Below are 17,037 nucleotides of genomic sequence, written 5' to 3' on the forward strand. Positions count from 1 at the left end.
CTTCATGTGTCACTCCTATTGGTAGATTTTTGTTTTGTTTTGTTTATTGAGGCAGTTACTAGGCAACAAAGATAGCATATGTTTATTTTCCTGGCATGATCTTGGCTTGTCTCTGACAGTGTTTACTGCTGACCACCACACAATGCCTACAAGAATGAAAAAAAAAAAAAAATCAAAATCCATTTTGATATGCTGATCATTTTGATGATATCATAAATTTGCAATTGAGTTGCAAAACTGCCTGTGAGCCTGGCAGACTGCAGTGAAAGATATCACAAAATACATGTAGCAAGCACTTGTAAATTACTAGTACAAATGGCTTTCATGCTGTGAGTAGAAATAAACAGTGCTAACACCATCATCACTTATTCATGATAACCTAATGAATACTTCAAGAAGACATATCTTTTGGTTTATGCATATGTATGTATAAATAATTCGAACATACAGCGTATACAGTTCTATCTACATATAATGCAATTGTTTTATAATACACAGATTCAAAAAGGTATGGTGTAACCCTTGAAAAACAAATTCAGGTTTAGATATACAGGCTGTTAAAATTGTTGCCATATCTTCATAAGTAAACAGTGGTATCCTCACTTCAGACTCTATTCAAACAGTGATCAGATATACTCGTAAATATATGTATCATCTGGAGCAAATATTAAAAATTGTTGCCATCTGTGTCCTATACTCCAGAATCTTTCCTGTGCATGTTTTTTATTCCCTGATTGATCTTTAATGTTTGAAAGGTGGAGGGGACAGATGTGAATGAACATATCAAATCTCATATATCTTGGACACTTGACCGTATCTCAACTGCAAATCGATTTCTAAAAACTACGTTTGTATGATTTACAACTTTTCTATTGAAAATACTTCTGTGGTACAGTGACATTTAATTGAGAGGGACAATTGATTGCATACAATCGGGAAATTCACCATCATCACTAAAAGACTATTCACAATGATTGAAAGCATGGAATCCTCTCTGTATGAGGCATGAAGGAATGTATGAATTGTACATCATATCATGGTCTAAGGGTGCATTTATCACTCACTTCTGGCTGCAGAATTAAGGTTTCCAAACAGCTTTCAGGGAGTTTTGGGCAGTTGATAAATGCAAAGCTGATTATGTAATGGGGTTAGAAACACTGAAAAAAGTGTGATCGCAAATGCATTTGAGCCAGAAATGGGTTTCTGTAGACTTGATAAAAACAAAATTGTTTTGAAATGCATTTTTAGGCCAGACCTGCTTACGCCAACCACTGCCAACTACACATCTCGGGTCAAACTGCGCAATGACAAGGCTTCCCAATCGCCCGAGTCTGTTCACATATCATCATACTGATGTGGGGGGGGGGGGGGCGCTGGAAGAAGTTGTGGCAGGGAGCCACTTCAACGTAAGAAGTACTTCAAGTTTTCCCTCGGAGATTAAGGAAAACATTTTCTCACATTTGGCACTTCTGTGAAAATTCTGAATGAAAACTGAGACTACAAATTGAGTTAAAGCATACAAAAATTGATCAATTGACCACAGTACATTTTGATGATTGAAGTAAAAACAATACAGTTCTCGTATGATGGAAAATTTTCAAAGATATTCTAAGAGTGTATTGAGACAATATGACGAAGAGTTACATGTGAATGATTTTCTAACATAATTTTTAAAGAATTTACTCTACAATATATCAATTTTGATTACAATTTCTCTGAAAGAAAGGGTGCATTAACTGTACATGAAAATGATCAATGTACAGGGTGAATTCATTCTTACAATATATTACAAATTTCTGGTTATATCTTAATCTAAATATACATATAGATTTTCCATAATGATTGTAGAATATATATGTATAAAAGCTTTACTTGTTTGTTACCGACATACAATACAACACATATCACATCATTTCTTGTTAACTGCTAATACTCAAAGGGTGTCTAGACTTTGAGCGGCGTTCACATCGTTGTTTCCAACTGACCATCTGCAAATCCTCCAAACAACACAAAATACATAGAGTTCAACCTAGGTCAAAATATAATGCGTGTAACAATATAATGCACGTTATGTCAGTCAGTCTGATACATATACATGTATGTATCTACTCCATACTGGTACGAGGCATGATTCCCATGACTCTGCATCCACACTTTCATGTTTGTGCCACCAGTTTCGCGCTCACAAGAAAGGTCAAGAGATTGAAAACTGAAGGCCGTCACACGTCCTACAGAACACAGCATGCATGAAGAGAAATGTGATGCCTCTGCCGGTCAAACAGTCATGTCTGAAGATGTCCAGAAGGCAGCGGCACTCAAACAAAGACTTGATTTCAGTCCTTGAGATGATTTCCTCCTTGTCTGCGTGGCAAGAATCCCTTCCTGTCAGAACTGCAAGTGTTGTGCAGAAAAATAAAACAATGGAAAAAAAAACCTTCCCACAACTTGAGATGATTTCCTCGCTCTGCCTGGGAAAAGATGTCCCTTTTTTTTCTCCATCTCTCTGAGCTCATTTCTTCTTCTTGGGCGAGTCTGTTCTCGTCATATCTGGCCTCAGTTCTCTGTATTGCTTCTGCAGATTGTGATAGAAAATAAAGATTTGAAAGGGGTGAAAACAGACTAGGTTGGTATAGAGCTAATGAAATATTGACATGTTTAATTTTGTGGGGTTTTTTTTCACAATTTTATGACTACAAAATTGTGTCTGACTCTCTACTGCTATTGGGACTCTGAGAGAGAAAATTAAAAACCAAATTTCAGCAAACCAAGAAATCAGGTGGAAACATATGTGACCCGCTACAACAAAAGGATCCGAAAGTCGGGGGAGGACAATGTTCTGAAAATGGCATGACATTATTCCCTTATTCTTCTACTTTAATTTAGTATATAACACAACTCGTAAAAGTACTCGATGATTTTATTAGCACATGTCAAGTGGTTTCGGGAAAAACGCCTTGAAAGTTTTCCTTCCGACGCTAGCATGATCAAGGGGAGGCGATACAGTTTTAACCGCCTGACAATAGAAGGTATGCTCCTAGCGACCTCCTCGAAGTTCATTCAAGCTTAGCGCCAGCGGTCTACGTACAACCAATCAGTAATCAGGATGCCACGCACTGACTATAAATATGATCACTCCCTTGTTGCTAGGGGCAGAGTCTAGTTGCGGCGCTATATCCAAATCTTTGGACACGTTTCTGTTGCATTGAAAGTCGGAAATCATGGACCAGAAAAACCCTAATTTCTTGCCTTTCATTTGATCATTTAGCTTCAAAATTTCGACAGATGATAGACAAAACATTAGACCACGAAGTTATGCCAAAAACAGAAATCCGATTGTTTTGACCAATTTTGACGATGAGACTTAAAACTCGATTTTCTCGGCTCAGTCGTCAGCGACTTTAGGATCCTTTTGTTGCAGAGGGTCACATATTGGTATTGTCTGTAATACTGGGTACATCATTCATACTTCTTGCCAATTCTTAGCTGTATAAATCAACAATGAAGAATTTGATTTAAAAAAACAAAGAAAAAAACAAACAAACAAACAAAGATCCACTGACCAGTTGAGTGTCGGATGGGACCCTGGATAAGAAATCTAGAAGTTCGTTGTTGGGAATGGCATGAGGTTTTCGGATCTTCTTGGTGAACTTATTGATGCCTGCAGAACAGGGGAAAAAAAGTGTGAAACAAGAAAAGGTTCAAGGTAAACTCAACAGAATGCATACTTTCCATGCTCATAATGGCCTCATTTGAAGAGACCACACCCACTCAACATGGCTGCAGTGAGGTACAATTATAGCTCAGAGGGGAGGACTTTTTCAATAAGACTTTCTCACGAAAAGACAAGGAAAAGTAGAAATTACGCGGTGCGTAATATATGTCCCCGCCGGAAGTAGCATTTAGTAGCAAAATGTACAATATAGGTAAAAAGATCAAGGTCAAAGGTCAAAGAAGTCAAAGGTCAAAATTCTATGTAGAAGTTTTGAAGCCCTCACCTAGTGCCATCACATAAAGCAAACGGAATCGAAATCGGGTTAGAAATGGCGAAGGAGTAGCATTTTGTAGCCAATGTACAATATAGGTAAAAAATCAAGGTCAAAGGTCAAAGAAGTCAAAGGACAAAATTCTGTGTAGAAGTTTTGAAGCCCTCACCTAGTGCCATCACATAAAGCAAACGGAATCGAAATCGGGTTAGAAATGGCGAAGGAGTAGCATTTAATAGCAAAATGTACAATACAGGTCAAAAATCAAGGTCAGAGGTCAAAGAAGTCAAAGGTCAAAATTCTGTGTAGAAGTTTTGAAGCCCTCACCAAGTGCCATCACTTAAAGCAAACGGAATTGAAATCGGGTTACAAAAGGCGAAGGAGTAGCATTTTGTAGCAAAATGTACAATTTAGGTCAAAAATCAAGGTCAAAGGTCAAAGAAGTCAAAGGTCAAAATTCTGTGTAGAAGTTTTGAAGCCCTCACCTAGTGCCATCATATAAAGCAAACGGAATCGAAATCGGGTTAGAAATGGCGAAGGAGTAGCATTTTGTAGCCAATGTACAATATAGGCAAAAAATCAAGGTCAAAGGTCAAAGAAGTCAAAGGTCAAAATTCTGTGTAGAAGTTTTGAAGCCCTCACCTAGTGCCATCATATAAAGCAAACGGAATCAAAATCGGGTTAGAAATGGCGAAGGAGTAGCATTTTGAAGCAAAATGTACAATATAGGTCAAAGGTCAAGGTCAAAGGTCACAACTGAAATTCTTTATAGAAGTTTCAAAGCTCCCATGTAGTGCTATCATATAAAGCAAACAGAATCAAAATCGGGTTAGAAATGGCGAAGGAGTAGCATTTTGAACATTTTGATCACACACGGACGCACGGACGGACGCACGGACGGACACACGGACGCACGGACGGACACACGGACACACGGACACACACACGTACGGAGCCCGTTTCATAGTCCCCTGCTCGAACTCGTTCGGCGGGGACAATTAAGTTTTATCATGCTCGAATGAGGTATCTCTGCAGATGAAGAACGTGGCATATGAAGTAATACAATGTATTTAGGAAGGGGAGAATACTCTAGACGCTGTAATTTTTGCATTACATTAATTTTCACATATTTCACATTACTTCTGGTTGGCATGAATTCTAGAACCCGCAAAAATATCTTCAAAATTTTCTTTGCACATCTTAGGTTGCGTTTATAATCTTTCCCCTGTTTAAACGGCTTTCAAAAGCCGTTTACAAAGCCCTTTCAAAAGCCGTTTCCAAAACCCTTTAGAAACGGCTTCCAAAATAGTTGCGTTTATCAACTCTTCGCGAACACGATAACTGGCCTGTCACTGCGCAGCTGCATTGCGCATTTCGACCCGAGGAGAAGAGGTCATATAAGGCATGCATGGTTTGTAACTGCAGTACAAAGCCGTTTCAAAACAGCTTTGCGTTTATCTCGCTTCAAAAGGCTTCTAGAAACAGGTTTCTGGAAACCTGTTTAGGAAACCTGTTTCGGAAAGCACAAATTTGCGGCTTTCGAAAAGGCTTTCCGAAAAGGCTTTCAAAACAGCTTTGTGTTTATCATCTCGTAAAAGTTCCCTGAAAGCCGTTTGGAAAACCTGTTTCTGCCAAGAAAAAGACTTGATAAACGCACCCTTAACCCTATTCTAACTGGGGGGGGGGGGGGGGGTCAAATTGACCCCCCCCCCTCGACGTTTCGCGCTATGATTCCGCAACGCTCAAAGATTTTGCCGCGTCGTTTCATGACTTTTTTCATTCGAGTCTCCCGCATATTTTGAGACCAAATTTGCGATGTCCGGGTACACCATTCTGAAGTTATGCAATGTTTTGCATATGCATGTCAACCCGAAAAACGCTCGAATTCATGATTTCGTGTGCAAATCCAATGCAAACTGTGTTTTTTTGTTTAATTGATATAAATTAGATTATTTCAACTTTTAACCATTGAAATAAATCAATTCTAATGTAGATAAGCTTGAAAAAGTGCCTCCAACAAATTTTGGCAAAAAAACAATAGAAAACAAAAGATCGAAAAAACAATAAAATACATAAGAAATTAACAAAACAATAAAAAACAAAAGAAAATGATTTTGATTGCGCTATTTTTTTACTAGAAAATTGTTTGATGTGTCTTGAGGAACTCTGACACAAAAATTTAATAATCCTTCAGTCTTTTTGATGGAGTTATAGGTGAAAATATGATTTCATGCATTAATTTGCATAATTAATTTATTAAAAAATATGAAATCAAAATTTTTCTACTGTATGACCATGTAATCTTGTAGTTGACATCCGGCTCTATGTTCAGGCAAAATTTTGCGGCGATCGCGCGATCGGCGGCCGAGATCTGAAGGGGGGGTCAAATTGACCCCCCCCCCCCCCCCAGTAAAAACTTGGTCTCAAATAGCCCAGTTAGAATAGGGTTAAACAGGTTCAATTGTGGGCTTTGTCAGTGTTGCCGCCCTATGTCAAGTGTGTGTGTGTGTGTGTGTATGTGTGTATGTGTGTTAATGTGCACGTTCCCTAGTATTCAATTGAGCGCATGTGCATGTGCAGTACTAGGCACTTGTAGTTTCTGTGCAGGCCGTACGTTTGAATGGTTTGGCCAGCAGGACTTTTCTGTGAATGGATGAAAACATACGAGTACAAAGGAACTGTGCAGCATGAATTAAAGGACCTGCAAATATCTTTTTGAACCACTCAGCATGAATATATTGATGTTTACAGACTGCTGAAAGGGTTGATACAAGGCCAAAATGAGGAATCTTAAAAGGGGAGATGAGTATCTAATGAAGGTTTAAAACTATGTCGAAAATGAAACTAAGAAGATGTCTACTGAAACGGAATATAACATTCTGGGAAGACTTTAACCAAAATGACAAGATATTATATCTTATAGGTGTTACGTGCACTGAAAAAGAATGAGGTAAATGTATTCAAGACTTATCCCCATGCCAATACGAGGCACCTCACAGGAAATGAGGTATACGTAAAGACTTACCCCAAGCCAAGATGAGGTACCTCAACGGGATGAAATACAGGATGATGGTGGCTACAATCAAGACGATGATTGCCAGGAAAGACAGCCATGGTACTGTGAAGTTGAATGTGCTGGGTTGGAGAGATAACGAGGAGGAGAGTAAAGAGTCACACATTCCCAGTAAAATACAATACACATACAGAGTTGTATATAAAATATTCAGGTGAAAAAAGATGCTGCAAAATTTCTTCTGTCTCTTTACATTACCATTCCGAATCTGGTATCATCTTTCAGCTAAATCACCTTGATTTGCAGTACTCTTGGCTTGCTTGTATGTGACAAATCATGGTAATGCAGTCACCACATAACACTTAAGATGTGCTGCATTCTTGATCCAGTTATTTCACTATTAAGTTGTCTGTTTTTGAAAATCTGAATTGTATGAGAAAACGTGAATTTAAATCATACAGGCACACAGTGAGATCGTTCAGGACTTGTTTTTTTTTGTCACAAAAACAACCCTGCAAGGCACAGTGAGAGGAAAGAGAGGGAGGAAGACTATTAAAAGAAGAGATGGGAAGACAACATATCAGACTGGACAGGCCTAAGATTGAGAGAGGCATAAAGGAAGGCTGAGGAGAGGGAGGGATGGAGGAAACTGGCTGCGAAGTCTTCTGTGTCGCCCCCAACGGTCTTCTTAACCCATCGAGGATGGGCTGATTTTGCTACAACATGCATTTCCCATAGACACGTGTCCCGAGAATACTCGGGACTCATCCTCAATGGGTTAACTACAGGATACATGTACATGTACGTAAGATACTAGATACTCTCAGGTACCATGGGGCCACAGGCGATCAAGAGGGGGAATAGAATTTTGAGAAATGTCTCACTTTTTGATTCTCTCTCCCAGACAGGCCACTTGGTCCAGGGTGTTCTGGATAGTCTGACAGACTCGCTCAATGGCCTGGAGCTTCTCCTTGAAACTCTTCTTGCTTTCCTACGGTTCAAGAAAAAAAAATGAGAAGAAAGAAAATCCACATCAACTTTTGAACCAGTCCATTACAAAAATTCACAGCTCAATTTTGACACTGAAAAAAGTAAATCGTAAGATGCTGATGCACAGACTCACAGACATGGATATGTCTTGAAGTGTCAAAATGTTCATGTTACTTCATGTTACAATATTTTCCGTGTATATTCGTACATTCAGACATACAATCTGTAAAAGACAACAACTTCCATTCCGTTGTTGCTTTATCAAATTAATATTGACCCCACCAAAGTTGACTTTTGGTCTACGTGAATGCAGGTCTTATCATGTGATTTCTTATTTTGCTTTGCATTTTCATTGTTTGCTTGTTAGGATTTTTTTTTTTTGGTTTTTTTTAATCCTCTACCTTCTATCATTGGGACTAAACTCCCAGTCAGAGTTGCAAGAAAACAAACAGAAAATATTGTATGTTTGAAGTGTCCGATGGTAAACCTACTCTTCTGTATTTCCATATTTACTTTTTTTTTTTCAATTAATTGTGATGAAAATGCAGTGAGTACTGGCAAAGTTGATGTCATTGTTATGCGCTAAAGACAGCAGATGTAACAAACTCTCACTTTTGGCCAGGCAGTTGATTGGAGCTGCATTTAATAGCTGTAGCTGAGCATTTACCTCACGGTCTATAGCAACTGATAAATCATGTACAAATCCATGGAAATTTCACTGTGTGGTGGGGAACAGGTACAAGAAATTTACAGCTCATTCCAAATTGCCTTTCTAGCTATCACTGTAAGGATGGTTTCCAGTGAAGGAAGAAAAAAAAATATAACCAATTGCATACAAAATAATCAACTGTTTATCATGTCTTTGGTAACTTTGGTAATTGCTTTTTGATTACTTTCCTTTCCTTTAAGTCATATTGTACATATGTGCTAAGGATTACGTTAGAGGCGGAGAAAAAAATATACCTAGACTTGAACTCTAAATGATTAGTAAATATGACATCACTTTTACAGCATTCACCACAAAATAATTTGGATTAGTTATATTAATTATCTGCCCTTCAACATGTCTTCGCATCTTTCACACTTTTGAAACGGCATCACATCATTGTAAGGGAGGATTATTTACTGAAAAAGTTACATAACACATTCCAAGGCAAATATGATATACTATCTGGAATTATATGGAAATATACAATATCATCTCCAATATCACAACATGCATTCACACATCAATCGAAATTCCAGCACAAGAAAGAATTTGTCAAAGTAGCACTGCAGTAGAATTTCAAAGGAAAATGGATAGAAATGATTATACAAATATCTAAACTAATTGACTACACTCATCTATGATATTACTATTGTTTCTACAAGCTACTCAGCATGATTCTACTCAAAGTTGACATGTGTAGAGGGGTTGAAGTTTAACAACCAAAGTTGTGTATATCATATCAAGAACCACTGAAGAAAACAAAATACATGTATATATATATTTTTTTTTTTTCAAATCAAGTGTCATCAACATTACAGCAAGTACCAAATGGAAATGTTTCACTGCAATATAAAGGTAAAATACTTTTTGCATACTCATGCTTGATTTTGTTTTTCTGTTGCCAGTTTTTGAAAAAGGTATATACTGTAAAAGTGGAAGTTTTCGCATATTTCACGCAACCAGGAACTAGTGCAAAAATAAAGCACAAAATTTTTTTTTTTGTTTGCCATATGTTCCAGTAAATGATATCTTGATTCCACAGAATTAAACACACGCAAAACTGTTCTTACCCGGCTGAGGGCGAAAATATCAACTTTTACAGTAATCATTCAGTCAAAGGAAAGAAACTGAGACACAGTCTTCACTATTCAGAACTAAACTGCCCTCAACATCTTCTGCTGTACTGCCTTGAATATTCAAAATACATCAGTATACAGCTATTTCTAGTACATGATGCCATGGTAGGGGGAAATGCCAGAAAAGAAATCAAAGCAAAGACAGATACGGAAATTAAGGCAGCTATTAAAACGCTGTGCCACAATATAGACACATAACAGTGGAAATACTACTTCTAAGGTGATACAGTATCCATTTCAACAGATGATAGAAAAAGAAGGCGTGTCACATTTCATTTAATTTTTCAGGGATCAGCATCAATCGCAAACATAGAGAAGATAGTCAACATTGAATGCAGTAAAAAAAAAAAAAAGTAAATCTACTTTGAATCGACTTCCAATTTTTTGTTTATTTCCTCAACTTTTCCTACAATGTTCTCTCACCACAACAGACATTGTGCAGTACCACGATCCACATGCATGGTTTCTGTTCTAAATGGCCTCATTTTGCCTCAATTTGGCACATTGTCATAGTAAAAATTTTCAATAATACCAAAATCTTTGACAAATGTAATTACAAATCATGCAATTGCTTTTTTTTTTTATTCTACACCCTAAATGACCACTTCCCTCTTAAACAATAAGCTAATACAACATTACCTGCTAGTTATTATATTTCAAGTCATTTGGTTTTAAGTTATTGATCTCAACATCTTTCACTGATTTTGTCAGTTTATGGAAATCATGAAGGAAATTTGAATCAATATCAGCAAGTCCTAAATTGAATATTTTTCTTTGATAACTGACATTTGGTACAAAGAAATTTGTATATCTTGGATTTCTTTCATATATAAAAGTATTAGTACAAATTCTACAGCCATTTCATTGTTATTATTCTTTTTGTGTGTGTGTGTGTGTGAATAGGTGATTCCACAGCAACATATTCACTGCAACACTCTCAAAAGATGAATTTGAATTAAGACACTCTTAGTTTTTCTGAGAGGTTAGCACTGTGTATTTATTTTCCAAATTCCAGTGACGTTGTATAAAAGTTCTGAAAATATCATGTTTTGCACATTGGCAACAGAATCTTGCCATGAATTCTCTCTTAACCTGCTTATGATAAAAACACACTTTGATACAAACACAATGAAGCTTTGGGGGATAGATCGATAAGGAAATAGACCACTCCTCTGGAACAGCACACATGGGAAAGGCAGGGACAGGTGTGTGAAGAAGAGAATCATCTCTCACATCACAAATAGGACCACTCATTACTTACCGTCTTTTTTTCCTTTTTCTACGGAGCAACAATGGCAGTAAACAGTGGGGATCAAACAATCAGAAGCATGTTACGGGGGCAACAAAAAGGGGGATGAGGAAAAAATGTGGATTGGGAGCATAAAAAAGGACAAAATTAATTTGAGGTGCAAGGTGGGGAGGGGGGGGGGGGAGGCAAAATCAAACTCCATTTATTCTAACTCAGGTGTAGAAAACCAAAACAAAGCAAACACAGCCCATAACAAACATTGTCAAACTGCTGAATACAGTATTACGCTTTCTCCACTACTGTGTACATTTAGTCTGAACAAGACACAACATCCACTCTCTGGCTTGACTGTAAAAGTAAATGAGAGGTTTTCAAACTTTTTTGGGGGTGGAGAAAACCTCGGAATCACAGGTAAAACTGATACAAACACTAACAAGAGTTTCCCAATACATGTACAAAAGAGATTCATTTTTTTTTTTTCTGGTAATTCTTTGTCTTGTTTCTACACATTTTCAAGAGGTATGTCTTTTCTCTTTCTTATCTGGTTCATATGATCACACAGCATGCAGAAACAAAAAAAAAAAAAAAGAAGAAACAAATCATTTATCACTGCCAATTCTATAGAGCAAAGTCACTGCGAAGGTGCAAATCCTGGTTGACATGACTGTCTTCAAAAGGAACTTCAGCTTTAAAGTGCTCCATCAAACGAACGAAACCAAACACAAGCAAAAAACAAAAAACAAAAACGGTGAGTCAATCATGCAAACTACTTGTAGTCCCAGACACTATCGAACCATAAGAGCATCACAAAATAATGGGGAAAGAAGCATTTCCCTTTCTCTGTCTTTTCCTTGCATGCAGTTTTAAGTTTTACCTTGTCTTTATCTTCAGCTTCTTCTTCATCTTCTTCACTGTCATCATAGTCCTGGGGGTGGAGAAACATATCAGACATACACACTGTCACTAATTGGAAGATATTTTGAGTTTCCCCTTTAAAATGTAATATTACATTGTTCTTCTGTTGTAAGATTTTTGAATAAAACCTGGACATTTTGTAGAATTAAGAAACACTGAAATCAGGAAATCAATGTTTGGCAGTTTTGTGTAGGTTTGCATGATGATGGTCGGCATGGAATTTCAAACATTTATCCACTTTGTGTTTGCAACAAAATGGTACAAACTAATTAAAGGAGACCTCCGGATGATTTTCAGATTTTTACATTTGAACAACTATAAATTAGTTGTACTGAGGACAGAGTTTCAGAATTTATGATAACTGGCATGAAGAATAGGAATATTTTCAAAATTTACAACAAATTGTAATGAACAAGGATGATGACATGGCAGAGTCACTGTAAGAATGCATGAGTTGGGGCTCAAGGAAGCAGAACAAAAGAAGAAGTCATGCATAGCTTATACACCGGTGAACTCGCAAGCAAGCGGTATTGTAATGGAATTACACTGCTACATTTCCGAAATATGTGAGCCTCCTCTGTCATCATCCTTGTTCAGTGTAATTTGTTTAAGGTTTTTGAAAGTATTGTTTCTCTGCTCAAGAACCACAACAAATTCCACAAATCTATACATAAGAGCTATTGATTTATGTACTACATTATGTAAAATGATGAAAATCATCTGGAATTCCCCTTTAACAAAACAGTAGACTTCAAAACTATCAACAAAAGAGTGATACTAGTATCAGATACTAGTATTTCACCAATAAAACATAGCAATGTGATATGATACACTGCTATAAAGAAAACATGTCCTGAAACTTCATCCCATAATGGTATCACTACCAGCACTGGAGCGTAACATAAGACGCATCTTCCTCTTCTTCTTGAAACACTGACATACGGAATCCAGTATCACATGCCCAAAAGTGAAAAAAAAAACTCTTTTGCTTGATAACATCGACAAATGCTTGTTTCCTTTAACAGATCAGTCTGAAATCATACTCGGGATTCTTGACGGCAGTTGATGAAAAGCTTGGCCATTATTTCTTGTCAAATATATTCGTCCCATGACGCATGGAATTGTGTTATGGCTCCAGAGATCTTACCACCAACAACCAGCAACTGCTACACCAAAGTTTAAAGTGAACCATGCTGAGTTTTGGGGTAAATCCTTTTCAGATAAAAATGCAAAGTTATGCTTTTTTTTTTTTACTTTAATGCTAGCAACATTTAAAAAAAAAAAATGTCAAAGACTCTTAAGATTGCTAAACACATAAACAAGCATAACCATGTGTGAATTTCTGATATAAGAATATTATTTTCAGAATGGATAGTACCATCTATCATTTGTTATATTTTTTAGATGATTAAACAACAGCATTTTCCAAATACGGCTGATGAGTTTTATGTTTTTCTTTTTGTTTCTGTTTTTGTGTGTTTGTTTGTTTTTGTTTTTACTTTTTGGATGATTATCCTTCGGAAGAAGCGTGTACTACAATTTACATTCTATTTTTGCTGTTGCCACTTGGGGAGAGGGTTGAGGAAATTCACAAACCCGCAATCTCTCCTGAGAAAGGGACTGAGGTCAGGGCAGTGACTTACATCTTCATCCGGCGGCTTGGAGTATGAACTGAGGATCCACTGCTCGACGTACTTCCAGGCAAAGAGCATCAGGATGGACAGAGGCGCCATGTAAAGCTGGAAGTTCCACACGATGATCAGGAAGGCCTGGTGTTGAGGTTGGAGACAGGCAAAGGCAAAGATGGAGTCAGAGAGACAGAGAGAGGAGCGGGAGGGGAGAAAAATATAGAGGGGGGAAACAAGAGCAAGCAGGGAAGACAGAGAACAGTGATTGACATTAAAGACACAAAAGCAACAGAGGTAAGAGGTGTATTTGTCCCAAACAGGCAAAACATCCACCCTCCTCCTCTTCTTCCTAATCATACTCAATCAAATAAAATATGACGGCTGCCAAAAAAGTTTATGTAGGTGGACCATGCTTTACCAACTAACCAGGACTCTATATCACGTGTACAAAGTGACACTTTCTTTGCAAAACCAAATAGAGTTAATCTCAAAGATGCTACAGATCTTAGAACTTTTGACTTCAGCTACAAAGGGTGTAGATGCCGCAAACTTGTATCTAGTGCTGCAGCAGAAGAAATGGAGATATCATAGATTTTTTTTTTACTTTCTCTCTTGTCTCCTGGGAGAAAAAGTGACTACAAGACAGGAAATGGATATTGCAAACATGAAATTGATTAAATGCAGTTCAATTGTGAATGGTAATGAACATATTAAAAATCTGTTATGATAAAGTTAAATTACGTATTGATGTAAAAGTGGAAATTTTTATGCATTCGGTTGCAACATAAAATTAGTGCATAAGAAAAGGTGCCAATTTAGTGTTTGTCATATGTAATCTTTCATAATTTTTAATGACAAGGTAGGTATATTGTAGGGGAATTGAAACTGCTATGATATTTGCAAGTTTTCTTCACTTCCACCAGTCCTGCTGCATGTAAAGTGAAGTGGCTGTAATAATGCGCACCAGTTATTTTCTACTGCTGTACTGTATGTGCTGCCAATGCCCTTAACCACCTTGGCAGCAGTGAATTCTTTGAAGTGTCCACTAAACCATGAAATTCATCTTACCAAGCTGAATGCCAAAATTACTCACAAGGAAATTTCCACTTTTACAGTACATTCACAGATTAATATCTAGATATCATCTTGAGCATGAACTCACAGCGAAGGCGATAATGGTGCGCACTTTACTCTCCCACTGGAAGCAGCTGTTGATGAACCGACCCACATCCACGATAGCTGTTATCATGTTGCTCACTCGGGACAGATTGTTCTGTAGTACCTGTAACAAATGCCAATGAAGACCACATACATAAACACATGCAAGTAAATCACAATCTTTCTTGACATGAGCTAGATCTCTTGCTGCAGAAAGATAAAACAAAGGCGAGGAGAAGAATAAAAAAATAAAAGAGGAAGTAGAATACAAAGAAGAAAGAAAAAAGAAGAATATTCAAGGAAGAAGAAGAACAGGAAGAAGATAAATTAAGATGAACAAGATAAAAAAAGAAAGAAGAAATTCCAGGATAATGCTCCCCTTGAAACCAGATACATGAACATAAAACTATCCAAGTCAGTATACCTCAAATTTGACCGCATCCAACAGTACTGTCTGCACAGATTAAAAGGTAGATGTACATTGTACACTCTTTAATATTACATGTGTGATATCCTTACAAGAAGACATATGTCTCTCTACTCCCATCTGATCATGCAAGATAAAGTTATTACAAAGTATATCTGATGGGAATATAACCACTACTTCACTACTGGCTATAAATTTCATCAATACCAGTAGTTGATGAGGAATGTCACGTCATAGGCAAGTTCTTGAAAATGGAAAATGAAGACAGTTGCATTTCTTTAAAACTAATTGGTCTCTTTGGTACATTGTAGCTATATTGAAGATGTTCATGACAATTTGACAGGTGGAAGTCATTCATTCAGTACATGTACATTATATCTTTGCATTTTATTTCCATCTTCCCCCCCTCCCCCCCCCCCCCAAGATAAATGATAATATTCTTACTGCAATCTTAAACCTCTGGTCTTGCTCCATGTATTTGTTTTCTCGAGGGTTGAACGTCCGGACAGCAGCTTTGACCTGAAATGCAAGGAAGCCAGTCATATGATCAATCAGCTGACCTCACATTTAAAAAAGAAAGACAACAACAACAACAACAAAAACAGCCACTTAAACCTGTCACTACACTCAACTATCTACATACTCTTTCCTGATATGTGGACACTACTGAATTGCATTGAGATGCATAATTCACAACGTTCCACTGGCTTTAGGCTTTGAATACTGGGATAGGCTTTGCCAAACAATAACAACAGATAGATAGTACAAACAGCACCTTTTAACTCCTTATCACCACAAGGTTACTGCAACTCAACAAAAGTTGCGACCTACCTTCTACTAGGACTTTTTTTTTTTTTGCTTTGTTTTTGGATATCTCAGCCATTTCACAACTGATTTTCATCAAAATAAACTTTTAACGCCTCTTAGAATTGTATTCTCTTTAACAATTCATATAAGTGGTTTCTAATCAACTCGCAAAAAAAAAAAAAAGTTAAAACCTGAATCCCCATCTCAATCAAAACTACATGTATACCAAAGGAGTAGGGCTTGTGCTGCATTCTAAATCTACATTGCATTCTCATATAAACCTGGTAGGAGTAATTGCATGACAAGCCTTGGTTGTACAAAAGAAAAACTTACATCATTGTAGATGAAGTCCAGCTCAAGAAGAATGGTTCCTTTCGCTCTCCTCTTCAGCTTCTTGTCCTTGAGTGTGTACGACCTCCTCTCACTACACCTTGCCTGACATAGACACAGGGGCAGAAAATAAGGGTACACTATAGGGTATGAACCACCACTCAAAAACAAAGTGGCAGCTGAAAAATAAAACTACAGATAACGAGAAAATTCTAGAACCACACAAGAAATCAAAGCAACAAACCAGTGAGACATACAATGTAAGAGAAATGGAAATTGGTAGACAGTCAGAAAAGACAATGACTAAATACAGTTTAAAAGAAAACTTTAACAATACATCTTTGAAATCCCTCCTCCAACTGTCACTTTTCTGTATCAAAACTTCTACAGAGACATAGTTGATGTCCCAGACTATTTCCCTATTTCCTTTTCCTCAGTTGGTTTTTATCGCATAACTTGTCATAACGTTACCCACAACAAGCACAGGACTTCTACTTTAGCATTCAAAGGCTAGGTAAAGTTTTGGCACTGAGATCTACTTCGGAAGAAATTGGCTGAATATTTTGTGAAGTGGTCGAGTACACCATCTCTATGCATATATTCAATTTAATAATAAATGACTGTGTGAATTCAAAATAGGTTGGAATTATTCACTACAGGCTTTGGTGCATTATAAGTGCATGAGGAGCCAC

The 17,037-nt window shown here is 37.2% G+C and overlaps 1 protein-coding gene across 1 annotated transcript in view; it reads right to left on the minus strand.

Moving 5' to 3' along the window:
• Positions 1–2,509: 2,509 nt before the first annotated feature.
• Positions 2,510–17,037, minus strand: part of LOC140230764 (multiple C2 and transmembrane domain-containing protein 1-like) — a 101,493-nt gene continuing 86,965 nt past the window's right edge. Inside the window, exons 13-22 of the mRNA XM_072310902.1 lie at positions 16,349–16,450; positions 15,653–15,727; positions 14,786–14,905; positions 13,639–13,764; positions 11,955–12,005; positions 11,093–11,110; positions 7,881–7,987; positions 7,009–7,118; positions 3,561–3,658; positions 2,510–2,572 (exon numbers count right to left, since the gene is read on the minus strand). Coding sequence (XP_072167003.1) covers positions 2,510–2,572; positions 3,561–3,658; positions 7,009–7,118; positions 7,881–7,987; positions 11,093–11,110; positions 11,955–12,005; positions 13,639–13,764; positions 14,786–14,905; positions 15,653–15,727; positions 16,349–16,450 — 870 coding nt within the window. The remainder of the gene's footprint in view (positions 2,573–3,560; positions 3,659–7,008; positions 7,119–7,880; positions 7,988–11,092; positions 11,111–11,954; positions 12,006–13,638; positions 13,765–14,785; positions 14,906–15,652; positions 15,728–16,348; positions 16,451–17,037) is intronic.

The sequence above is a fragment of the Diadema setosum genome, chromosome 7 (genome assembly GCF_964275005.1).
Source record: "Diadema setosum chromosome 7, eeDiaSeto1, whole genome shotgun sequence".
NCBI lineage: Eukaryota > Metazoa > Echinodermata > Echinoidea > Diadematoida > Diadematidae > Diadema > Diadema setosum.